Source organism: Plectropomus leopardus, chromosome 4 (assembly GCF_008729295.1).
Source record: "Plectropomus leopardus isolate mb chromosome 4, YSFRI_Pleo_2.0, whole genome shotgun sequence".
NCBI classification, from domain to species: Eukaryota; Metazoa; Chordata; class Actinopteri; order Perciformes; family Serranidae; genus Plectropomus; species Plectropomus leopardus.
In genome coordinates this window covers 30,249,173-30,274,614 of record NC_056466.1, presented here as the reverse complement: position 1 = coordinate 30,274,614, position 25,442 = coordinate 30,249,173, and the positions used below count along the sequence as shown (strand labels likewise).

The 25,442-nt window shown below is 40.5% G+C and overlaps 1 protein-coding gene across 1 annotated transcript; it reads left to right on the top strand.

The window, feature by feature from the left end:
* The first annotated feature begins 232 nt into the window (after positions 1-232).
* Positions 233-24,966, top strand: ecpas (Ecm29 proteasome adaptor and scaffold). Its single transcript, XM_042484844.1, has 49 exons — positions 233-296; positions 1,541-1,671; positions 1,911-2,027; positions 2,510-2,628; positions 2,847-2,996; positions 3,716-3,887; positions 4,077-4,216; positions 5,349-5,427; positions 5,521-5,640; positions 5,763-5,848; positions 5,953-6,028; positions 6,123-6,172; positions 6,270-6,336; positions 6,478-6,600; positions 6,691-6,794; positions 7,441-7,564; positions 7,672-7,752; positions 7,885-8,101; positions 9,472-9,563; positions 9,774-9,908; positions 10,006-10,168; positions 10,446-10,618; positions 10,740-10,841; positions 10,923-11,046; positions 11,928-12,073; positions 12,722-12,776; positions 12,928-13,042; positions 13,190-13,258; positions 13,879-13,996; positions 14,092-14,259; positions 14,389-14,468; positions 14,730-14,835; positions 14,964-15,011; positions 15,104-15,222; positions 16,362-16,512; positions 16,627-16,692; positions 16,855-16,944; positions 17,111-17,177; positions 17,269-17,360; positions 17,448-17,514; positions 18,756-18,953; positions 19,681-19,892; positions 19,993-20,036; positions 20,152-20,344; positions 20,468-20,618; positions 21,818-21,923; positions 22,057-22,145; positions 22,250-22,321; positions 24,013-24,966. Exons 1-49 carry the CDS (start codon positions 275-277, stop codon positions 24,150-24,152), a joined length of 5,529 nt encoding a protein of 1,842 aa, XP_042340778.1. The 5' UTR covers positions 233-274; the 3' UTR covers positions 24,153-24,966.
* Positions 24,967-25,442: the final 476 nt, after the last annotated feature.

Here is a 25,442-nt window from a genome sequence, read left to right as displayed (position 1 = left end):
AATAAAACTAGATTTGGGCTCCCAAATGTTGACTCCATGGCTACGGTCTTGAAAAAATGAATGGTGTGTAATGTAGTAGTCTATACGCACGCATGCAAATCTGCTGCAAACACATATAAAACACCAGTTATATTTTTTATGTAAAACACAATATGTAGTGTACAATATGAAGAATATGTCAGCGTCTCTGGTGTGTGACTGGTTGAAGGAGTGGCACCAGTGAGTGCAGTGACGCTCAGTAAACTGGGAGGGTCGCTGATGATTCTCTGCAAACATGGCTGCCCAGGATGAACTCAGTAAGTTTCTCTCTGCGTTATTGCTGATCAACATTTCCTAAAATATCCTATTAGCGCTTGTCAAAATTGGTGAACAACGGGGCTGCTTCAGTGTAACGTCTCGGATGTTTTGTCAAGGACCGATGAGGCCTCTTTGAGTTAAAAACCGGTGCGGGAAAGTCAGCTAGCTGCTCAGCTAGCTGGAATGCTAACGTCAGGAGGCCGTTTGCCCAGTCATGGTCAAAATGAAACTATCACGCAGGCTTCTGATATATCCTCTTCAGTGAAACTTTGAAGGTGTTCATTGAAAACTCGATCATTTAGGGTATTTCGGGGTAATTTGGCAGGGTGTCAGTGGCTGCCTAAAGCCGGTGTTGTGGCGTCAAAATGAAATGAAATGCGCTGATAGTCAGTCAGTTGTTGTAGCTAGCTGGTTGGTGAAGCATGCCAGAGAAAGAAGGTAGGGCTGGCTGATGGTTGCACCAACACAGCAGCTGACAGGACGAGCATGAGGGACTGTCTGTCTCACTGTTTTTATTTTGTGTATTTTACTGCCTCTGTTTAAAGCTGAAGGTCGCGCAGACTGGTTTTGCAAGTGGTTGCATACACCTAGTGCGTTTTTTTTTTTTTACTTCAAATTTGTATGGAAATGAATTATGGTAGACATGCTTTGGTGCTGGTTCAAAGCATTAGTGGGTCTATTTTTAGTGTTGGGATATGATAAATATAACCAACTAAATGAGACATTAGAGTAGGGATTAACCAATAGTGCTGATACCGATTATTAGCACTCAATGAGACCAATAACCAATATTTGGAACCGATATGCATTTACAATAAAAATGAAAATATTTGTGTCGAAAATTAGAATTTGGAGTACAATAAACTCCAACACAAAACTTTGTTCAAATACCTTTAACAAATGTTTAATCAAAATTGAGACTTTCAGCATAATATACAGCAAATAACAGGAGCGCTTCTGGTGTCCCTCAAACCGGCTCTGATCATGGAAGGGAATACTTAAAAAAAAAAAAAAAAAGGCAGGAACATGTAACCATTATATATGTTCCTGCCTTTCTATCATATACTGCAATTTCCCTGTAACTTTTCCTATGAAGTTCAGTGAAAATTGAAATAAAACATGAATGAATAAAAATAGCTCCCTGAGGTTTTACAAAGGAAAACTTCCCGATGATCGGCCAGGCCGATAATCTGTCAACCCCTACACAAGAGTTGAATTTAGTGTTAAATGTGTTTTTTGACAGATCAACTGGAACGTGTGTTCCTCCGCCTGGGCCATGCAGAAACAGATGAGCAGCTGCAGGACATTATCTCCAAGTTCCTGCCCCCCGTGCTCCTCAAACTCTCCAGCGTTCAGGAGGGGGTGCGAAAGAAAGTAAGAAGGGTGTTGTCCCTCTCTGTGACTAAAGAGATTACAGTGACTCTTTGCTCTACAGCTATACGTAAAAATCTGAACACATTGCAACCTAATGTTCTCCCATAAATATTTTAACCAAAATGAACGATCAACCCAATAAAACTTCCATGATGCAGATATGGATTCACTTCTTCCTGATGCAGAAATGCTTTGTTTTATTTAGTGAAACCACTTTTACTTTGTGCTGATTCTGCTAGGTCATGGAGTTGTTGGTCCACCTAAACAAGAGGATAAAAAGCCGCCCTAAAATTCAGCTACCAGTAGAAACTTTGCTCGTACAGTACCAAGATCCTGCTGCAGCGTCCTTTGTAACGGTAAGAATCACATTTTCCAGTGAAGTTATTTCGAAGAAGCAGGGTTCTGTACAGGGTACCCGCAGGGTCTTAAAAGTCTTAAAAAACCTTGAATTTAATATTCTCAAATTTAAGGCGTTCAAAAGTTTTTAATTCATCCACAGAGTCTTAAATTTTGTTTGTTTTTATAACATTTTTAATTTTATTATGTTAAATGTTATAAGAGTGCAGACACACTCCTCACAAAGCCACATAAATCATATTTCAAAGTGTGTATTAATAACATGTTTTATTAAATTCAATAATTTGGTAAATAATTATTTCTAGGGCTGCAAATTGTCACAGATTTTGAATTATATCCTTTAGCAGTTTGCCAGTACGGCCTTGGAGTTGGAGTTAAAGTTGTTTCGAGGTGGTATTAAAAAGGTCTTAAAAAAGTCTTAAAATGAACTTATCTGTAACTTGACACAGCAGTGGTGAATGTCTGTGTATGTATTTTGTAGAATTTCACCATCATCTACATCAAAATGGGCTACCCACGTCTGGAGGTGGGGAAACAGTGCGAGCTGGCCCCCACCCTTCTCACTGCCATGGAAGGCAAGCCACAGCCGCAGCAGGACAGGTGAGGGGGCGCATGCACTTGCACATCTTAGGATGCACAAGCATATTAATAATTACAGTGCTGCATTAAAACAAGCAAGTTTTTTCAGAAACTCCTGAGTTTTGTCGAGATCGACACGTGTTAAGGTTAAACACAGACTCAGTCCGCTCTATAAAAATGGGCTGACCCTGTCCATTCCTTGTTGGACTATAATTTTGTTTCGCTCTTTCTTCTCTCAGCCTGATGCACCTGCTGATCCCAACTCTCTACCACATGAAGTATCCTGCAGACACCTCCAAGGTCGCTTCTCCATTTAACTTAACTGAGAGGCCAAAGACAGTGCAGCTGCTGCTGGAGTTCATGTTGGATGTTTTACTCATGCCGTACGGGTGAGTTTATGCTGTGTGCTTTGGGTGTTATGTGGTTGTGTACGTGTGTGGGTCTCAAAATGATTGAATGCTCGGTACACACTCTCGGATGAAAGAATCTCACATGCAGATTGAGAAACACAAAATGGCCCAGAAAACCAGCCAGAACGGCAGATGTTTCCCACTTCTGTTGGTAAACTTAATAGATACTTTAATGTTAATGCAATATGTTCATTGTCTTCCACGTGTTCCACTCTAAAAAGGGTTGTTTGTTCTCAACATTTAACATAGATAACTTTGTCACTGGACAGAAAAGTCATGTTTTATGTTATGATGAATATTTGGGCAAAATAAAATTGTCAAATTTGGTTATTAAAAAAACTGGTCTTATACTTAATCCGAGTGGCATTAAAAAGTCTTAATCTATCTTGCCTTTAGCTGCAGGAACCCTGTAGATGCTCATGACATTTATTTTTGAGCTCTTGTTGCAAAATTGGCATGCCAAGTTGGCCTCTTTTCCCCGCGTCCACATTCTTCATACTTTGTCCCACGTTCTTCCTATGTCATCATACAGTCTGCATACATCAAACTTGATGTTGTACCCATGTTTATTAAGATTCTTGTCGCACAGTGTAGCTGCACTAAACTCCTAAGGTTGCCAAAATCTCACAGTCTGTAGGAGGCTTTATTCTAAGTATTTGAACAAGAACCTTGACTTGTTCTCTGTTTGGCTCCTCCAGGTTTGTGCTGAATGAATCCCCGACTCGCCCTGCTCCCTCCTCCTCCCAGGGAGCAGATGGGGCAGTGGCTGCAGGTGGCCAGGGTCTCCCCCAGCCTCCCCCAGGGATGAGTGTCTATGCTGCCAAGAGGGTGATCGGAGAGGCCCAGTGGAGCGCTGAGCAGCTAGAGCAGGTACAGGAACTGAAACAGAAACACAGCTCAATCCAGAAGTTGTGTTTCAGCTATCAGTTAAATACATGTACAAAAATATATCTGTATTTTAGGGGCTGTAAAACGAATTTATATGTAGGTGATGATGTAAATTGTGTTTGTCGTGAGCATCAGCTAATAATTCCTTCATCTTGTATTTGGTTTTAACAGTGTAAACTGGGCATCGTTAAGTTCATGGAGGCAAAGCAGGTCCCAGAGGTGGAGACGGTGGTGCACCTGGTGGTGGCGTCAAGCGACACGCGACACAGTGTGGCCACCGCAGCTGATCTGGAGCTGAAGAGCAAACAGAGGTAGGTGAAGGAGCTCAGATCATGGCTGGTTCAAGTCATACCCTCTGTAATATTTCCTCTGATGCAATTAGGCCCACCAAAGCATTGTTTGTCCCAGCTGAAAAAAACAGGTGTTCCTCAGGAAATGACTAGCAGGGAGCGTTTGAGAGCGATTTGGTGGTGCAGGGTTCTGCAGCTGAGACACTTTGGTTGCATCTGGTTGCTATGATACATAATATCCACAGAAGTAAATATTTTAGGGCAAGGTTGAGTACTCACTCTGGATAAAGGTGAAGGCTCAAGCACATATGGAGAGACTGAGGGTCCTGGAACCTGGAAAAGTTTCACAGTCACATTTCCCAGTCTTAGAAAAGTCACAGAATTAGAAAAAGTTGGGATATTTTGGTGTGTGTAATAAAAAAATCATTAGAGTAGTCTTCTGTGGACAGCTTTCCATTGAATGTAATTTTCACTGTAAAAGGAACATACGTAAACCTGTAAACCTTTTGTTTACAATCACATGTGTTACTTCACTGACTCTCCATGAATGCTAGCTTGCAAGCTGGAATTCTTTTTGAATAGAGTTTGTATCTGATATGTTGAAAAACACTGAGAAAGTAGGGCAAGATTTTTTTAAATTTTTCAGTATGGGTCCTTGAGAAGTCATGGTAAAGTTTTGAAATTTTATCCATTTAAATGTGTGGGAAACCCTGTAAAAAAAGCCTGAAAATGAGTGGGGAGTTGGTCTTTGTATTTGCCCTTCTTTTATTCTAAAGTTGAAAATTTTCCAACTCTCGCAGCTCGGAAAAATACGTCTGAAAGGCAGCAATCAGTGCAGAATAGACACTCAGCGTCTTGTCAGGCTGGTGTTTGTAGTGTGGTGTAGATTTGCAGCGCTCCTCAGCCTCAGGAAAAGAACCACTTTGGTGGACACGGCCCCTTAATCATCAGGTTATTTGATATTCTGGTGGTGCTTCAAATCCACAAGGTAAAATCATTACTCTCTAAGTGATTCATTCTTTGCCAATAGCATTCTCTTCAGGCTTTGTTTAAGAGACTGACGGGCTGCTATCTAAATCCATCTGAAGGAAACACAAACAGTACAAATCTGTATTCATAGCGTTGCTTGTGTCCTTGTTTTATTATCTTCCAGCATCATCGATTGGAACAATCCTCTAATTATCAACAAGATGTACAAGGTGTATCTGGGAGATGTTCCTCTGAAAACAAAGGTTTGTTAAGTCGACAATTGATTTTCACAGTCAACCTGTGAGATTTTCTTTTTAAATATTGAATATATAATACTGTTTTTGTATGTGCACAAGGGGGGAAATGTGAAGCAAGAGCTGAAACACGAGCCGGTGAGCACGAGAGTCAAACTGAAGATCCTGCCGCATCTTCTACGGTCACGCCTCGCAGCAGAGTGCTTTCCAGCTAACATCCAGGTTGGCTCTTTGTCCATGCTTGTGGGCATATTTATGTTTTGCTAGATTTTTTTCAAGGCTATATAATTTTCAAGAAAATGCTCTCCTGTGTGGTACAGTCATTCCTTTTCTTTTCTCCGCAGGTTGTGTATGATGGTCTGTTCGGAGCCAACACCAACAACAAACTGCTGTCTCTCACCCTGCAGTTTGTCCATCACATCTGCATGGTGTAAGAAAAGTGTCCTTTTTCTAGATGCATCCACGTTTCTTTTTTTTTCACCTAAGAAAAAGTGCTTTTTGAAAAATAATATGTGGATTTTTTAATGTTTTCAGATGTCCCGACACTAATAAACCTTTGGGACTAATGCTGCTTAATGGTCTCACCAAGCTCATCAATGAATACAAGGAGGTAAAACTACAAACGACAGCACACATTTAAACTGCAAATTCATTCAGGTTAATTTGATTTCTACCTGCTTACTACACAACATTTGTCCTTACAGGATCCTAAGTTACTGTGTGTTGCCTACTCTGCTGTTGGAAAGCTGTCAAGGTACAATGAAATAATTCTCTTTTTTCTGTAAACTTTGCCAGCATGGTGTGGGATTATACAATTAAAAAACAATACTTTTTTATATGCTCTCCTCTAGCCGCATGCCACAGCTATTCACAAAGGATATTGCACTCGTGCAGCAGTTTTTTGAGTCCATGTGCAAGGTAGGTGAATCAAAAATTTGACAATTAAGGAAGCTAAAACTCAGTAAATACATAAAAAAAGATCATTTACGTACTCTGTTCTTAGAAAAGCACAACGGTATATCTCATATTGTTTTTTCCCAAATTCTGTGTCATCTTTAGGAGGACGCTGATGTCCGCCTTGCCATTCAGGAGGCTTTGTCGATGATGGTTGGAGCTTATGCCAACCTGCAGGGAGCACTGCTGAACCTAATGGAGGCACTGGTGGCGGCTTACATTGGAAAGGTGAGTGTGCTGGTAAAATACTTATTTATTTTATAAGAAACACACATTCATGTTGACTAAGTAGGCATGAGGCTCTTCTTTTTGTGGCAGCCGGAGGTGCAAGTTCGTCAGGTGGCCATGAAGTTTGCCAGCACCGTGTTTGCTCCTGATCACGTGCCATCAAGATACCTGCTGCTGCTGGCAGCTGGAGACCCGTAAGTGCAAAACATAGAAAACTTCCACATGATGGTTAAATTAATCGCAACAAATGCACAAGTATCAATTTTAAGTATCAAATGTAATTTATGTAATTAAGTATTGATAGCAAAAGTACAAGTATATGCCGATAATAAAAGAGCAAACAATCAGAATTTTGAGGATTATGAAGTTTATTTAACATGTGCACATCTTTAAAAATGCAGTGTATGTTACACTTGAAGAAAAGTACTGGAGTATTTTTGACAAAGTATTATTACTTTGTTACATTACACCACTGCTTATATCACATCCACACAAAGATACAAATGAGATGGGGTGTGTTTAACACAGTAAAAACGGTGTTAATGGTTTACTTTCCCTTATTAAAGCACATCACTTTGCAGAACAGAATAAAACACTACACACACTAATGCATCTAAGTGAGTGCTTTTCAAATTAAAAACGGGTTATAAAGTCCAAAGTTCAAGGTCAGCGAGCACAGAGCCGAGCAGCTTTTAACCATTGTTTCAAGGTGCTTTTGAAAGTCCTGAAAGAGCTGCAGCTCATCACGTCGTCAGGCAGTGTTCAACTGATTTGTAGCTTTTACTGAAAAAGAAAAAAATCACAGAAGATAAAATGAGCTGTTTTTTTTCTGTGTTTTAGGAGGGAGGAGGTGTCTGGGGAGGCCCAGAGGGTGCTGAGAGCTTTACCTACCAAGAGCTCAGAGAAGGAGGGACCAAAGCCAATGCCCTCCTTTCCAGACATGGTGGCCTATGTCCAGGAGAAGGTGAGGCTCTGTACATGTTTTTTTATTTTATACAAATAAAACAGGATGTACCCATTTTTACTAAAAGAAATAATGAAAATCATTTTTTTTGACTGTGTCATTACCAGGCGGCTCAGAGGATCAAGACTCCAGCTAAGTACATTGTTGGAACTTCCACTATTCCTTTCAACCCATCTGCGTTTGGGGAGGTAAATATTACTCAGTGATCATCCTGTGATATCCATTTATTGTGACACGCGATGAGTTGGCAAATTCAGTTCAGATCTTTTTGGAAGTAAGTTTTTACCACTGACTTCTGTTTATTCCCCTTGCTTTCTTAGATCGTGCTCTACCTGAGGATGTGTTTAGCCCACAGCGCCGGGGTCACGCCCATGTCCACACGCCTGGCAGACATGCAGGACGATGCACCTGCCATTGGACGCTATGTCCACACACTGCTGTCCTCTGAGTCTCAGCCCTCTGTGTCAAAGGGTTCTGAGGCAAACCCTGTTCATGTGTACATGGATCTGCTGCAGCAGCTGCTGTCTGCTGTCGGAGGTGAGAGAAGTTCACCTGCTCTTTCCTCAGGGTCATTAACTGCAGGATACCGTCAGCTCCGCACTGTTATTATGGGCTTCATAGAACATTAAAGAAGATTTTTAAGAACTGCAGAGTAGCTTCTGTTTATCACTTTGAGTCAGAATCGGGTCTCGGGTAGTCATATGTAGCACCCTTTTGCAGTGCTGGTTGTTGGTGTTGAATATTTCATTATCTGCTTTGTGTTTTATTTTTTTGTGGTATATGGTTTGACAGAACTATTTATTTTCTTTCTTTTGTACGATTATTTGTGAGACGTGACTCTGACTGGCACCGCACTTTATAAAAAGAAAACAACTCCCTCCACATGATATCAGAAATTGAGTATACTATACCAGAACCTGTGAAATTTTACGATTCTTGAAAACTTATTTGACACCACAGTGAAAAATTAAACAATAACTCCCATGTGCTTAACATATACTCCTTCACAAAAATGTAAATAAAATTTATATTAAATTTGATTATTAATACCCGATCATCTGCCCTCAACACAGCGATCAAGTCTTTGTTGGTTCATGAGATTTTGTGGGCAAGGAAAAAAATATTGATATATAGCCTTTATTATATTAGTGTATTTCTTCTCTGTCATTTGTTTAGCACTTGCTCATGTGAGATGTGACAGTTGCTCTTTGTGGTGGACTATTTGTCCCACCCAGCTGTCACTGTGATTGGATGGCTGGGTAAAAAGTGATAGTGATGAGCCCGTCTTTTACCAAAAGTTGAACATTTTGCAATTGTCACTGACCAGTAAAAAAATAGCAAACATGCAGCAGTCAGCACAGAATAGACACTCAGCGCATTGGCACGCTGCAGGTGTTTGTAGCATTGTGTAAATAGTGCAGCTCTCCCACTGCAATAAAAAATTTAACAAAATATTCAAAGCACATCTCTTCTTGACGATTGGAGGCGAAGCTGTCACTGCAGCTTCATATTTTGTTCTTCTGTGCTGATAGTCGTTCTTCCTTTGACATTAAATGGCAGACGAGAACTTCTGTAGATGTTTATGCTCCCCCATCATTTATGGAAGAATTGAATTCCATTACCCATTGTACTGGAGAAAAAAGAGTATCTTCACGTATTCAGAATTTTGGCATCGACTTAGTACCGAAGTATTGGTTCTCGTGACATCTCTCATCTTGAGTTTAATACAGTGTGATACAGAAAATGTTTTTGTTAATTTAACGTATTGTAAGTAATGTATTTAGTTATATATTGTTTTTATATTCATCTGTAAAGTGTAGTATTGTAAAAAACACAAATGGTCATGACAATCATGGTTGGAAACAGTCTGCATGTGTTATTTATGCTTCTATTACTGATCTCAACAGGAATCCCAGTAATGTACTGTTTACTGGAGGTGGTGTCCGTGTGCCCAGAGAAACTGGCTCCCAGATTTGTTGATAAAATTGACTGGATCAAAGTGAGTATTTCACCTATTTATGTGTTTATTTGTATGTATTAATCATGTTATTAATCAGATTTTTCATGCTCTGATTCATTAGTGAGACAAATGTCAGCATCTCTAAACTGTTAGACCAGCTGTCCTGTGGTGGTGTAAAACCAAGAGCCTAATTCAAATTTCCCCACCGTCAGTGCATTCAGCTGTAATAACAGATGTTTTCTTCTCCAGAGTCTGATGAACACAAATAAGGAGGACATGAGGGAGCTCGCCGCTCAGCTGTATGCTGTGGTGGTTTCCACCATGACCGGCAACGAGCTGCAGACGGCCGTGCACAACCTGCTCAAAATCACCAAAGACAACCATGTAAGCCACCGTGTCTCTTCATAGTTTTTAAAAAACATTTTAAAGTGTGCACTTGTATGTACTTGTGTGAACATTATTTGGTTTTGTTGAACCACAGAGTCCTGAGACTCAGCATGGTGCCATTTTGGCTCTGGGCTACATGGTGGGAAGATACATGAGCAAGAAGAAAGCTGTGACCTCTGGGGACGACATGGGGCAGCAAATGAGCATCACCTCCCAGGGAGAAGATGAACTTGTTGCCATGGCTACCAAGACAGTTGGTATGTAATCATTTTTGGAACAATTTCCTGCAGTTTAGTCTTTATATACTGACTATAGCAGCTGTTAGAGTACCATAAAGTAGTGTTAAAAGGCCATTTGTTTGCCTTTGATTGTGATGATGGGATGTAAAGAAAAAAAATCTTATCTCCTTTGAAACAAAACTCTTTGTATTTTATTTACCATGTAACTTTTTGTGTGAATACAGTTAAATAAAAACCAATTATTTCTGTCTAAATGGGTTGTTCCACATACATGTCCGTGTGCATGTCCATCCAGGTTCCTTTCTTGACAACAGTAGTGCACTGCTGGCTGTAGCAGCGTGCACGGCTCTGGGAGAAATTGGCCGTAACGGCGCCCTGCTGATCCCTGCAGAGGGGGAAGGCTTCACCAAACTGTCAGCCGTTGAAAACCTGCTGGTTCGCATCCCCTCCGGCAAGGAGAGCACCAAGGTAACCAAGGACCACACAAAAGGAAGTGGTTGCTGTGATATCTCATATACATGTATGTATTAACGATGAAGAACTAAAAGATTGGCTCATATCTGTCCGTCTGTCCATGCACGTGTTCCAGATGAAGGAGCGATCCATCCAGACCTTGGGCTACCTTCCTGTGGGAGACGGAGACTTCCCTCACCAGAAGAAGCTGCTGCAGGGTCTCATGGACTCCGTGGAGGTATGAAACATACTGAGTGACTGTAGCAATGCAACACTTTGCAGAAACATCTCTTATATGTTTCCTTTTTTCTCTCTTAAGGCCAAACAGGTGGAGCTGCAGTTTACAGTTGGAGAGGCTATAACCAGCGCTGCAATAGGCACCAGCTCTGGAGCTGCCAGAGACCCGTGGACCTGCACTGAGGACCAGTACAGCCCGCCACACAGTGAGTACCTGCAGTTATAGAAGTTTAAAGTAGGGCTGTCAGTGTTAACGCTTTAATCGCGATGCTATTGAAGTCCATACAAAACGCATTCTTTTAAAATAAAAATAACATTAATCGTCAGCTGACTTTTCAGTCTTTAAGAGGCTGCGCTGACTTTTATCATATAAAAAAAGAAGACCTTAGAAATCCAGTGGCACCATGTCATGGCAGATTTTAAGGAAGGGGACAAAATAAGACTCCAAATTTAGGCTATATTTTGGCGATGGTAAAATGGCATAGTCATTTCACAGGGGTCCTTTGACCTCTGACCTCAAGATACCTGAATGAAAATGGGTTCTGTGGGTGCCCGTGAGTCTCCCCTTTACAGACATCCCCTCTTCATGCTCGTCCCTTGAAATTCTTTGCTTTCATTTGATCCCTAATCAAGACAATCTGGTCAGCTTCAACTGTTTTGAAATGCAAAATAATTTCATTAGAAACGGGGTGAATCGCGATTAACTATTGAAATTCTGCGATTTTTAAAAAAGATAATAGTTTGACAGCCCTGGTTTAAACAGATTTTGGACATTCATAGTAGTACTAATGACTTGGTTGTCACGTATGTATTAAAGCTTGCAGTTATTTAAGTGATCACATTTGTCAGAATGTCTCTTGTATAACAACAGTGATTGTTACAGTGATACGCATGGTGATGAAAGACATATTTTCTGTGTAGCAGCTTTGCATTGCTGGTAATTAAATGTGAAAAAGTCAATTTGCATGAGTATGCATTTACATGTACTAATATGTATTTGTTCTGTCTACACCTCAAATGGCTCCTGGACAAAATTAGAAATATTAATTTCAGCTCCTCAACATCATTCTCTTTCGTTCCCTGTTAGATGTGAAAAACAATGATGTGGTTCCTTGGGTCCTCAAGTCCATCCTGTCCCGGTATATACCCAGCCAGAACCCCCATGTCCGACAGGCAGCCTGCATATGGCTGCTCTCCCTGGTCAAGAAACTCAGCCAGCATAAGGAAATCACGGTGGGTGTATTGTGCAGATAGATATCAATGAATCTAAAGAGAAACTGGGTCACAGCTCAAAGTCTGATCACTTTTTGCAGCTAGAGTGAGGAAGAGTTTTAGTCTTTTTATACTGTCCCTCGTTTTTGGTGTGTAAAGCCTCAGATAACCAGCAGCAATGAAGCCGACTGCTGCTTCGCCTGTTTCTTGACTGGAAAGTTGCACTTGAACTCACCGCAAAGATTACACCTGACGGCAAACCAGCTCATATGTTCTGTGCCTGCGAGAGAGAAAATAACCTCATACAGACAGACGGCAGCCGTCTGTCATCATCATTCAAAAAGGGAAACTGGACAACCGTCTAGTTAGCCAGTTAGCACATTAACAACAAACCATCAAGAAACGTTTCTGTTAAAGAGCTCAGTGGCTAAAGGAAAACAAGCTTACCTCCTATAACAAGTTTGTTTTCATCTCACTCCTTCTCAGATGTAGCCATGTGGTAACTTTCCTCACTGAAGTTTCTTTTCTCGTGCTGAGCTGAACTGTTTTGTAGCAAAGAATGAAAAACACATTAAAAAAACAGAATTCAGGAGGTTGATGGATTTATATATAGAAAGTTCAGACTTGCCAACTATTTTGTAATAGATATAATTTTTTTTACTCCTACAGTCCAGTTTGAAGGAGATTCAGGTGGCGTTCATCTCTGTTCTCTCAGACCCTGATGGTAAGAGACTTTTTTCTAACCTGACTGTTAATTTGATCTGTTCATTACTTAACACCAGCCAGCACTTTTCAAATGCACCTGTGTAACATTACAAAATAAACCATCACCCTTTTTTCTCTGTCCCTCTCCATCCATCTCTTCTTTCATCTAGAGCTGAGTCAGGATGTGGCGTCTAAAGGCCTGGGCCTCGTCTATGAGATGGGAGGAGAGGCTGACCAGCAGGAACTGGTGTCCACCCTGGTGGAAACACTCATGACTGGCAAAAGGTGAGCGGATGGTTGAGTAAAAGAGGATGGAATGAAAGGAGAGAAAGAGCCGCACGAGGTGTCCTTTTTGCAGGGGAGAAGCCATAAAGTCAACACATTTTCACTTTATGAGGATATTGTTAAATCTTTATTCATCTTTGCCAACAGAGTGAAACATGCCGTGTCAGAGGATACAGAGGTGTTCCAAGGAGAAGGTTTGGGGAAAACACCTGATGGGTAAGTCATATGTTACCATCATACAAATGTGTTGGTCTTGTGTTTGTCTAAGTGTATGGAAGACAAAAAATGACTTAGGTATCAATAAAACAAATAAACAAATGTATAAATAAACCCATGAGTAAATAAATATATATTAAAATAAAGGTATAAATAAATGCTGAGATAATAAAAAAGTGAAATTACAAATAAAGACAGGAATAAATAAATAAATGTAAAAATACAGAAAGGAATAAATAAATGCTGAGGTTATACAAATAAGTAAATGTTAAAATACTTACGGAAGTTAATACATAAATGCATTTGTTGATAAAAGTTGATAAATAAACAGAACATAGATCAATAAATATCTTAAGTTTATTGCTACATTTTGTACATCTTCACTGATATATTTCTGTTTTTGTTGATGAAGGAGGTTCTAACCTCTGCATTTATTTTATTTCTTTTGTATTTTTTCTTTATATATTTCAGCATTTATTTATTTTTGTATTTATTTTGTTTGTATTGATACAAAAGTCAGTTTTTGTCTCCCATATAAATGTAACAATGATACTAAAAATCTCCATTTCACCCCTCTCCCTTTCTCTTCTGCTCCCTCTTTCATTGATGGCTCCTGGCAGTCACGGCCTAACCACATACAAGGAGCTCTGCTCACTGGCCAGCGACCTGAACCAACCAGATCTCGTCTACAAATTCATGAACCTTGCCAATCATCATGCCATGTGGAACTCCCGCAAGGTATCATGCATCATCCTCCTCCTCTTTTCCTTCCACCGCATGTGCCACTTCACCTGACTATCTGACGGTCTCGCTTCCTTCCTTCCTCCTGTCAGGGAGCAGCGTTTGGTTTCCACATGATCGCTGCCAAGGCTGGAGAGCAGCTGGCTCCATTCCTGCCCCAGCTCGTGCCCCGCCTGTACCGCTACCAGTTTGACCCCAACCTGAGCATTCGTCAGGCCATGACCAGCATCTGGGATGCCTTGGTCACTGATAAGACCCTGGTAGGAGTTTAGCCATGTGCAGCATACACATGCACAAAAAAACAAACCTGTGCGTGTGTTAACAACAGATGTAGATGTAGACATTATTAGATTTTTATGAACATTTGGGTTTGTCCTAATATGTTTCAGGTGGATAAGTATCTTAAGGAGATCCTGCAGGATGTAATTTCCAACTTGACTAGTAACACCTGGAGAGTGCGCGAGTCCAGGTACAGTAGCAATACACACACTAATCATCAAACTCTTGAAAATAAAAGTGAGTGTTTCTTAATTAGACTATTATTATACAGTATCAGGAGATACGTGAAGTGTTACATTTTAAGGAGCATATGTATAGTAATTTATACTAATTTATACGGTATTTATACTGAATACTGAAGTCTTAAGGTGAAGAAGCTTAGAAGTCTATGCAGTGATGTAAAAGTCAGAAAAAACATCAGTTTTAATTGAAGATTTACTTTTCCTTCCAGCTGCATGGCTCTGAATGACCTGATTCGTGGACGCCAGGCTGATGACCTCATTGATCACCTGGCGGAAATGTTGGAGACACTGTTCAGAGTCCTTGATGACATCAAGGTGAGCAAGAACCATATATGGCTATCATGTTGTTTAGGCATTATGTACACACAGCAGAATAACTGCTCAAACATTAAAGTAGCATTACATTACTTAGTAATGTGATTCGACTGTGTCCTGCATTTTAGGAGTCTGTGAGAAAAGCCGCAGACCTAACACTGAAGACACTCAGTAAGGTAAAGCTGCCACAATATTGCCTGCGTTTATGTCTTTGTAACTTTTTGTGGGTAAAGATGCATGTACAATGTGTGTCTCACTCTCCGTCTAGGTGTGTATCCGTATGTGTGAGTCTACAGGCTCCGCAGCCCAGAGAATTGTGGCAGTGCTGTTACCTACCCTGCTGGAGAAAGGCATCGTTAGCAATGTCGCCGAGGTCCGCTCACTAAGGTAAGTTGCTCACAGTATATTGATGCAACTTATGCTCGATGTCTGTCGGTCGAGATGAATTTTATGGTCATTCACAGTACTCACACGGCAAGTGCATAGCAGAAAGAAATGATGTTGCATCCAGCACGCAAATGTAAGAAAATAATGCAAACAAAGAATAAAAAGTTAGATCTCTAAACATACTGTACACAAACGACAAGTATATTATAGGCATGATAAAAGCTAAAAACTGACAGTAAATTTTATTTTAGTGTATTTGACAAGAATTCAAACACAGCAGTAAAAAGTACAGACGTACAAGACATTGTCACAGAAAACAGGATTTAGTCCAGGACTAATTTCCATCGTGGTCCATCATGTTTCATCAGACCTTCCACTACACAGCAAGCTGTAGACAGCCAAGCAACAATCAAAGCAGAAAAATGCTTTGGCTGAGTCATCTGCATATAAAAATAAATTACGAGTGCATACTGCCTTTATGTCATTTATATTAAACAAAAAGAGCAGAGGACCCAGTACACTGCCTTGTGGCACCACACGTGATTGGCACGACCTCCATCTGAGGTTAAAGGACATCCATACAGAGGGCTTTTAACCTAGCTCAAAGAATCCTTTGATTGACTGTGTTGAAGGCCTCTTGCAAGCCCAGAAAAAAGTGATGACACTGCAAATATAGGATAAAAATTGTACAGATTGCAATTTAGCAGTCAGGGTAGATGGTAGACTGCGTGTGGACGATTTTGTCTATAACAGTTTAAAACTCTGGCGAAGTTGATTTTTTTGTTGTTTTTGTTCAAACACAGAAAAATTAAATCAGATGTTTGTTTGTTTTTATTCTTTTCATCCCCTGTTCATCAAAGTCTCAGCGGCAGCAACAGTTTTGTAATGGGCTGTTCACACTATAAGCAACGAAGCTACAGCTACCAGCTTAGAGTAGCCATTGGAAGAGTTACTCAAGCACATGTTGACTGAATTGTGTCATCTAGGCTTGCAAATGCCATGGTTGGTTGACACTTCACTGCATCATTGGAGGCCAACTCAACACTGATTTGTGTCAAGCAAGCCCCTCATGCAGCAACAAGAATCCGGCGTCAACTTGTAGCTTCATGTCAGTTGCATTTATTGTTATTCCCTCCCAGTATCCAGACCCTGGTGAAGATAAGTAAAACGGCTGGTGCCAGACTAAAGCCTCATGCTTCCCGGCTGATTCCGGCCCTGCTGGAGGCCCTTACCACCCTGGAGCCTCAGGTCCTCAACTACCTCAGTCTCAGAGCCACAGAGCAAGAAAAGGTAACCTCAGCTGACTGCTGCATGTTCACCCAAAGTCTGGTAACCAAAGTCTGGTGGATTAATCACAGGTTAGACTCCAGACTGTCATGGTTTGTATTCTTTCTGCCTTTCTAGAGTGCCATGGATGCTGCCAGGCTGAGCGCTGCCAAGTCCTCTCCAATGATGGAGACGGTTAACATGGTGAGAAACATCATAATTAAGTAGCAGAACCTCAGTGAGTGCTCGCCTTTACCTTTGGGGTTTTAGTCCCAGTTTCAAAGTGTCAGGGGAAAGAAAGATTTCTACTCGACAAAACGTGACAATGAGATTTTAAGGATTTGTCTTGTGTATCCCTGTGCTCAGTGTCTGCAGCACCTCGACGTCTCTGTGCTGGGAGAGCTGGTTCCCAGGCTCTGTGAGCTGCTTAAGAGTGGAGTAGGCTTAGGCACCAAGGTAGACACACTTCTATAATCACTGATTCTCACACTGTCTGTAAATGCTTTGGTTTTCTGATTTAAATCCACCTGTTTCTTGAGTGCTGACCATTGTGTCTCTTATATATGTAAAGATTCAGTATGTTCCATCAGCCTGTTTATGTTTGTGTCTTTCTTCGCCACAGGGTGGCTGTGCTAGTGTCATCGTTTCACTTACAGTGCAGTGCCCCCAGGACCTCACCCCATACTCAGGTTAGAGCATAAGTATTCTCATCTGTTCCTGCGATATATTTACTGTTTGGCGTAAGTGATCTAATGATGAAGATGTTTTTGTTGCTTCCAGGTAAACTGATGAGTGCCCTGCTGAATGGTATCCACGACAGAAGCACTGTGGTACAGAAGGCGTATGCCTTTGCTTTGGGACACCTAGTCAGAGTAAGCACCCTGTCTGTTACACAATCTTATTTATCTTTAGGTGGTTGTAATTGACTTAGTAAGCATGAGTTGTACTTTTCTCATCAGACAGCAAAAGACACCAGTGTAGAGAAACTACTAATGAAGCTCAACAACTGGTACTTAGAGAAAGAAGGTAAGACAGCAGAATTTTGTGTTTTTTAGTTTTATTTTGTTTTCACGGTGGATGGTGAACATGAATAAACACTGCTGTAAACTTGCCAGTGTTAGCCAAAGGCTAGTTTTCAACTATTGTCCCTTGGCCTGGTGTGAAGACAAAAATTAAATGTATGAATGAACATGAAGAATAAGCCAAATAGTTAGCACATTAAAAGCACACGAAGAAGACAATTCTACATGACAGAACATAGCAATTTGCAAGCAGACAGTATAACAACAAGATACAAAAAATAGCAGGCAAGAAACAGTCATGCACAAGGTATAAACATTAGTAAAAAAAAAAGATGATTATAGACAGTAAAACATATGCATATGCAGACAGGACACAAGGCAGGTTTCCATTAACCCTTAAATTGCGCAAAATGAAACCATGAATATAAAACACACCTAATGGAAACGTTAATTTGGAAAAAAAAAACTCCCATCTATCACAAGAAAGTTTTTACGCTTGCACGAGGGGATATCTCAGCCAATTTGAAAAAGCCATATTTTGCAAAACTGCAATGGAAACACTTTTTTGGCTTTTACAGGTTACATGATGCTATGGCCATGTGCTTGTCAGTAGGAACTGGCTCCCTCATGATGCAGCAGGAACTACAACAGGTGTTATTGTATCGCATAACTCTTCAAAAAATGAGCTGATCATTCAGAAGTTTTGAATCCACAATTCCTCTGTGAAATCGTGGACTATCACCTCCCAGGAGTCCCTCATTCATGGCGGCTCCCATATTTAAGGGGCTCGCCTTTCTATTGATCACTCGTATAACACGTCTACGTCGCCTTGGATTAGAAATAATGACGGCTAGTGTGGTGGCTGCAATAAAAATAAACCTGCTAATGTTTTGAACATCCATCACCATGCTTCTTGGAGTGTTGTTGCGAGTGGAGAAGTTGCATAATATCGCAATAGAAGTCACATAGCGTGACTTGTCATCTCCCAATTGTGTTTTAAGGAAATTACGAAGATATCGTTCAATTTATGCGCAAATCTGTAATGGAAATCTGCCCAGTGAGGCATGTGGAAGCTGTGTTGGATGACACACCTGTTTGCCAGGTTTTAAGATTGTGTACAAATGAGCAGTATGTGTAGGTAATTTAACATTAAAAGTTGTGGTTCTGTGTGCATTAAATCAAAATGCAACTTTTGGACTCTGCTGTCTTCAAGTCTCACTGTTCTCTGGACTCTCTCACTCCTAGAACCGGTGTACAAGTCCTCATGTGCGCTGACCATGCACGCCATCAGCCACTACAGCCCTGATGTGCTGAAAGGTCACGCAGGAGTGGCTCTGCCGCTGGCCTTCCTGGGGATGCATCAGGCGCCAGGTCCCGATGAAGAGAAAGGAGAGAGCCATGACGCCACGCTGTGGGCTGAGGTGTGGCAGGAGAATGTCCCAGGTGAGTGTGAAAAGCATGACTATAAATCCATTTATAAAACTACACAAAAAAGATATTTTGGGAGGTATATGGATGAGGAAAGGTTGGGGGATGTTTCTATTTATTTTGTAACATTGAGAGATATTCAGATGGTAAATAAATAGTTTTTTATCTATTTAATTTGGTGGTAAGTATGTAAACGTCCACTCGGACTCAGTGATGACTTGCATACATTTTGGTTGTAAAAGGTCAAGATCACTGTGATCTTGCTTTCATCTCATTCTCTTAAATTCTCCATAAGGGAGTTTTTTAGGGAGTTTCCACAAATTTGACACAAACATCCACTTGGGCTAAAGGTTGAACTGATTTTTCATAAACATGACCAACTATTACAGATTGCAAAAGTTGCTGTTTAATTTTAATACAATAATTAACATTTAGACAAAGGTGGTAATGTACAGCTCCGTTCATGTTATATATTGTACATGGTCAGTGAGTGATGCAGGTCCTTGAAAAGTTATGGAAGTTATGGAAATGTTCTAAAATTTTGCCCTTGAAAATATGTAGCAACCCTGTATCCAGTTTTTTTAATACAATTAATGTTGTTTAGAAGAAATAATTTACAAAATGCTTGGATATATTTATATATTAGTATTTTGGAATTTCTTATTCCAGTCATAATATTTATATGTATTTTGTCACTGTGATAACATACGCTTTTTATCTCTGTACTTTTTTCTGACTCCAGGAAGCTTTGGAGGCATCAGGCTTTACATGACAGAGCTGATTGCTATCACGCAGAAGGCACTGCAGTCCCAGTCTTGGAAGATGAAGGCTCAGGGCGCAGCTGCCATGGCAACCGTTGCTAGGGAACAGACGGGCTCATTGGTGGCACCACACCTTGGCATGGTGCTAACTGCTTTAATGCAGGGACTATCTGGGCGCACATGGGCTGGCAAGGTAACTGCTGACAATACGACAGCAGAACAACAAAAGAGATTGTTGGGTTAAAAGATAAATTCTGGGTTGATATATGTTTTCTTTTGTTTGTATGTTTCAGGAGGAGCTGTTGAAAGCCATCGGATCAGTCGTTTCCAAATGCAGGTTAGATTTCTTGCAGAACTTGTTTTTCCTATCTACATCTGTTTTGTTCGAAATACAGCGTTCATTTACTGTTTTTTTAATACTTCATTGCTTCCATTATTCCTCTGTCTTTTAGCGAGGAGCTGAAGAAGCCGTGCGCAGGCCAGCCGACCATCTCTGAGGTGCTGGAGGTCGTGTTGAAGGAATGCCGTAAGGAGAGTCTGGTCTACAAAATGGCCGCTCTGCGCTGCGCTGGAGACGTGCTCCACAGCAGTCAGGAGGACCGTTTCAGTGACTTGGCTGAGGTCCTTTTCCCTCTGATCAAGAAGGTTCAATCACATCTCTTATTTTGATATCTACTGTTTGTTCTTAGTTATAGCACCATATTGGAAGACATTGTTAAAATTTCAAGAAGCCTGTTTAACTCAGTCCATCTCCCTGATTCCCAACAGAACTGCCCACAGAGCGGCGGTGCCTCGCCGAGGTCACGGGAGGAGGACGATGACGATAGAGATGTGAAGGAGAAAGAGCTGCAGACCGAAGCTCTGCTCTGTGCTTTTGAGACTCTTGGAAAGGCTTGGCCTAGAAACTCACAGACTCAGGGTGAGTTACAGACACGACTGGAACACTGATCAAACGTAACAAGTTAACTGGTACAGGGGAATGAATAAACTCCCAACCACATTTTCACAGCTGTACACTTCTCAACTGACGCTGGTGCAGAGGCATTATGTTTTCAGGTTGACTGTCCATCCAAACTTACGTCCTGTTCTTGTGAACGCAATATCACAGCATCGCCATGAAGGAATTTCTTCAAATCAAGCACAAATGCCAACTTGAATGCAAGAATGACCTGATTAAAGATGGTGGTCATAGGTCAAAGTTCGAGGTCACTGTGACCTTCTGTTACCCATTTTTGTGAATGCAATATCTCAAGAACACCTTGAGGGAATTTCTTCAAATTTGGCACAAACGTTTGAGTAAACCCAAGGATGAGCTGATTAGATTTTGTTGGTCAAAGTTCACATTGACCTTGCATTCCTCTTATTCATGTGAACATAATATCTCAAGAACATCTTGAGGGAATTTATTCAAATTTGACACAAACATCCACTTGGACTCAAGTGGTGGCCAAAGGTCAAGGTGACGATGATCTCACACAGCATGTTTTTGGCCATAACTTAAGAACCCTAAAGAGCCACCTTAGAACTGTTCTTATTGTATAGAGCTTTCTGTGTGTGAAGCATTCATGTTTTCACAGACCTGGAGGTGCAACTTAACTGGTATGTGGAGGCATAAAACTGCACAGCAGAATATCTAGTTTAACATATTCTACATTGTGTGGTGAATAATATGAATCCTGGACGTTAACATTACCACAACAATATCATACGGCAAGATCTGAGGCCTAAAATTGCCCAATTTCTATTATGTGGTGGTCCTTGTGTGCTCACTACCAGAATCACATCTAAACTTTAACTTCTGCCTACCCCCAATAGAAATGGGTGGATCAGTCGATGCAAAGAATATTATCCATAACATTTTATTATTTTTTTAGTAAAAGTAAAACTTCTTTTCTGTTCTGTTTACTTAATAGGACTGAGATTGAGTAAAATAAGACAAACCTTAACAGAAGAGAAGTGAGCGACATTTAAAGTTGAAAAACATATAAGCTGCATCATACCAGTCCAATACCAAACCAAGTTTTCTGAACTTCTGAGATTCTACCACATTGTCAGCGGCTGGAGCTCAGTGAAAGAATGACCATAGTGTTATTATGTTCTGCATGTGTGTGTCTGCAGCTCGTTTCCAGGTGGAGGTGTGCAGTCTAATGTGTGACAAGCTCAAGCTGAGCACCTGGAAAGTCCAGCTTGTTGTCCTACAGTCCATGAAGGCGTACTTCAAGGAGTAAGAACCTAAATTTCAAATGCTCTTTTCATCTGTTCTTTGAAATTAACCTTTGAATTAACAAAGCTGATCAAAGTGTGCTCACAATCAACATTTCTAAAGTGTCTGACGGCATACATGTGCTGTTTTTCAGGTTATTGCTGCTTGAGAAAGGCAGTGAAGACGTCAATTTATTGTCCCAGATCCTCACAGAGACCTGTGCTGCTCTCACTTACCCTTTAGGTACGAGCCTCATGGTCACAGTCTACTTAGTAATAATAATATAGTAATATAGTCTAATCTGCCTTTCATCATGTTTCTCATGTTTGTGTTGTTTTTTTATCCAGAAAACAAAAGCTACTCGTCTGTGAGGACAGAGGCCTTGTCAGTTGTGGATCTGATCGTAAAGAGAACTGGAGGTAAGTATTTACTGCTGCTGAGGTCGTAAAGTGTGTTGCTCTTCAGTAGTTGAGTTCAGTTTGAATGTGAGCAAATGAAAAGATGAGCTGAGTTTTTCTGCAGGTGCAGGATTTCTCTTCTCTTAACTGGATGTGATAATAACTTTAGGCCCTGTACATATCTCCTTCATGGACTGTATAAAAGAAGTAAACATAACCAAAGTTATTTTGAAGTTGGCAGCTTCAATTTTCAGAGCTATACATATATATATATACATTAATTCAACCCCATCTCAAATCGGGTTTATTTCAACTTTCAGCTGTTGGCAAAAAAACAAATCAAACAAAGACAATTTAAATAGCACAGCTAATATTTTAAGAGGTTTCTCCAGATTCCACACAAAATGCCACATTTAATGACTACTGCAGTCTCAAAATTATTCAACCCTTTATGGCAAGTGTACTTAGTACTTAGAGGAGCACCTTTTTGCTGTTATGACCTGATGCATAGCCAGACACCAGCTTCTGGCAGCGTTCCTGAGGAATCTGCGCTCATTCCTGTTGGGCAACGGCCTTCACTTCACTAATATTCTGGGGTTTGCATGCTGCAACTGCCTTCTTCAAATCCCACCAGATATTTTCTATGGGATTCAAGTCAAACGACTTTGACGGCCACTCTAGAATCTTCCAGGACTTTTTCTGAAACCAAGCCTTGTAGACTTTAAGACAAAGTTTCACTTTTGTTTTATCACTCGCTAGAACAGAATCCTAAAACTTCTGTGGCCTATTTATATGGTTTTGAGCGTAATGGACTTTTCTTGTGCTTATGTGTCAGTCATTGTGTGCATCTTGGAGTCTGAGCATGGAGACCTTCAGTGTTTAGTATGCGTCTTATTCGTCTAGTATATCAAACTCTGCCTCCAACAGTATTTCTATGAACATTCTCTGCCTTTGCTGTTTTTTGTATCCTTTTCCTTGTTTGTGCAAGGCAGTAATCTCTTCTCTCGACTTTTTGGACAGCTCTCTTGACTTGTCATATTTGACATGCAGTCAAATGTCCCCATCAACAAACCCTAAGCCTGTCAAGGTATTCGAAGTGTTCTAACTCAAGCACGCCTAATGCAACTATTGAAGCCCTTGATTAGTTGCAGTGGGTGTGCTTGAGACAACACCTGATTTGCAAATGTGTGAGAATCTATTCAGGGGGTTGAATAATTTTGAGACTGCAGTAGTCATTAAAAGTGGCATTTTGTGAAGAATTTGAAGAAACCTCTTATAATATTAGATGTGTTGAGCTATTTAAATTGTTCTGGTTTGATTTGAAAATTGCAAACTGCTGAAAGTTTGTAAATTTTGTCAGTAAACCAAATTTGCAATGGGGGTTAAATAATTTTGAGCGCAACTATATATATATATATATATATATATATATATATATATATATATATACACACAGTGTGTATATATATATATATATATATATATATATATATATAAACAATTCTATCATAACATTCTTTCTGCAGACCCCCTTAAGGTATTTTTACTTTTCAACAATAAAGAACCTAAATGTAAAAAAAAAAGACATGCAACATTGCACTTAACCTCTGGGAAATTAAAATAACCCTATAAAAAAGGGGAAATCTATGTAGCGTGCTTTATTGATCCAAGTGTCACTGACGAATGTTGTTGTGCCTGTGTGATCTAAACAGAGAGCGAGCAGTGGGACTGTATGTCTGTAAAGAGCCGTGAGCAGCTGCAGCGCTCCCTGTCAACGCTGCAGTCAGACAGCAGACCTGACCTGAGGGACAAGGCCCAGGAGCTGCGCAGACACATCCAGAGCCAACCCTGAGGACACGCATGCACGCACACACACGCACGCACACACACACACACACACACTGCTAACCAATCCAGCCAAATACATGCACTCGCAACACAGAACACAACTAAATCGAGCACCGACTCATTTTTCTTCATCAGTAAAACGAAACACATCGCACACTCCTCTGTCTGTTGATGCAGTTATCTCTCCTTTACACACCTCTCAGTCATTGCATTACTCATCCATATTACCTGAGAGCTTTGAAGCTGGTTACAGCTGACAGACTGAGTCACTTTCGTGGCTGACGAAGCTTGACCTTGAAGCTTGGTGAGACTACAGGATCACAACTTGCTCTGACAAGCGGTTGAGGGCAAGGCTATTATTGTAACGTGTCAACTTTTATTTGGTTCATTTAAATGGACAGTAACATAATGATAATAAATGCTATATAAACCAATGTGTTGGGTTTGTGGACGCTGTATATCTATAGCCCCAAAATGGGGACTTTTACTACTGTTGTGGGTTTGCCTACTCATTAAATATCACGACAACAGCAGGCCGGACACCTCGGATGATGCATAAGGTTGACTCGTTAGGTCTCATTCAAGGTGGCAGTTTTTAGGGGTGTGGACACTCAGAGGCTTTGGAGATTTGTCTCCTGTAAATGATGTTCTTTTCCCTGTTTGCAACGTGAATGAGCAGGACAACAGCCAATTTTGTGAAGTCTTGAGAGTAATGATAATATTATTAATAAAAAGAAAACACCCTGCTGTTAAGCTGAAAGTGATGCTCTAGTTGTTTGAATTTGTCCCTGATGAAATAAAACTACCTTGACAATTTGGACACGTGACTTTCTTTTGTCTCAATACAGATCGATCGTTATACATTTGCAGTTTAAAATCAAAGCAGCAAGCTAAAATAAGTTTTTTTTTTTTTAGAGGCTGCGGAGGCAATGATTCACACTAATGATCACACGTAATGAGACTAGTGTATGAGTACTAGTTATTCAAAAATACAGTAATGAAAGGGTAGCGGAAATGTAACTAATAAGCCAAACTTACACATGTAACAGCAAAACTCTGTCGTGTACTCTAGATTCATGCTGTGGTTAGTAACTAGTTAATTACAAAAACAGTTACGGGGGGAAACAATTTAATTAAGTTACAGTTACCAATCAAAATGTTGGTGATCACAAACAGGTTTAATCTGAATTGAAAAGATTTCAATAAGAAACATAACATTTATTCAGATGCTCTGCATTTTTCCACTGTGCAGTGAAGTCTTTCGGCATAGCCAAATTTTGGACGTTTTTCAACT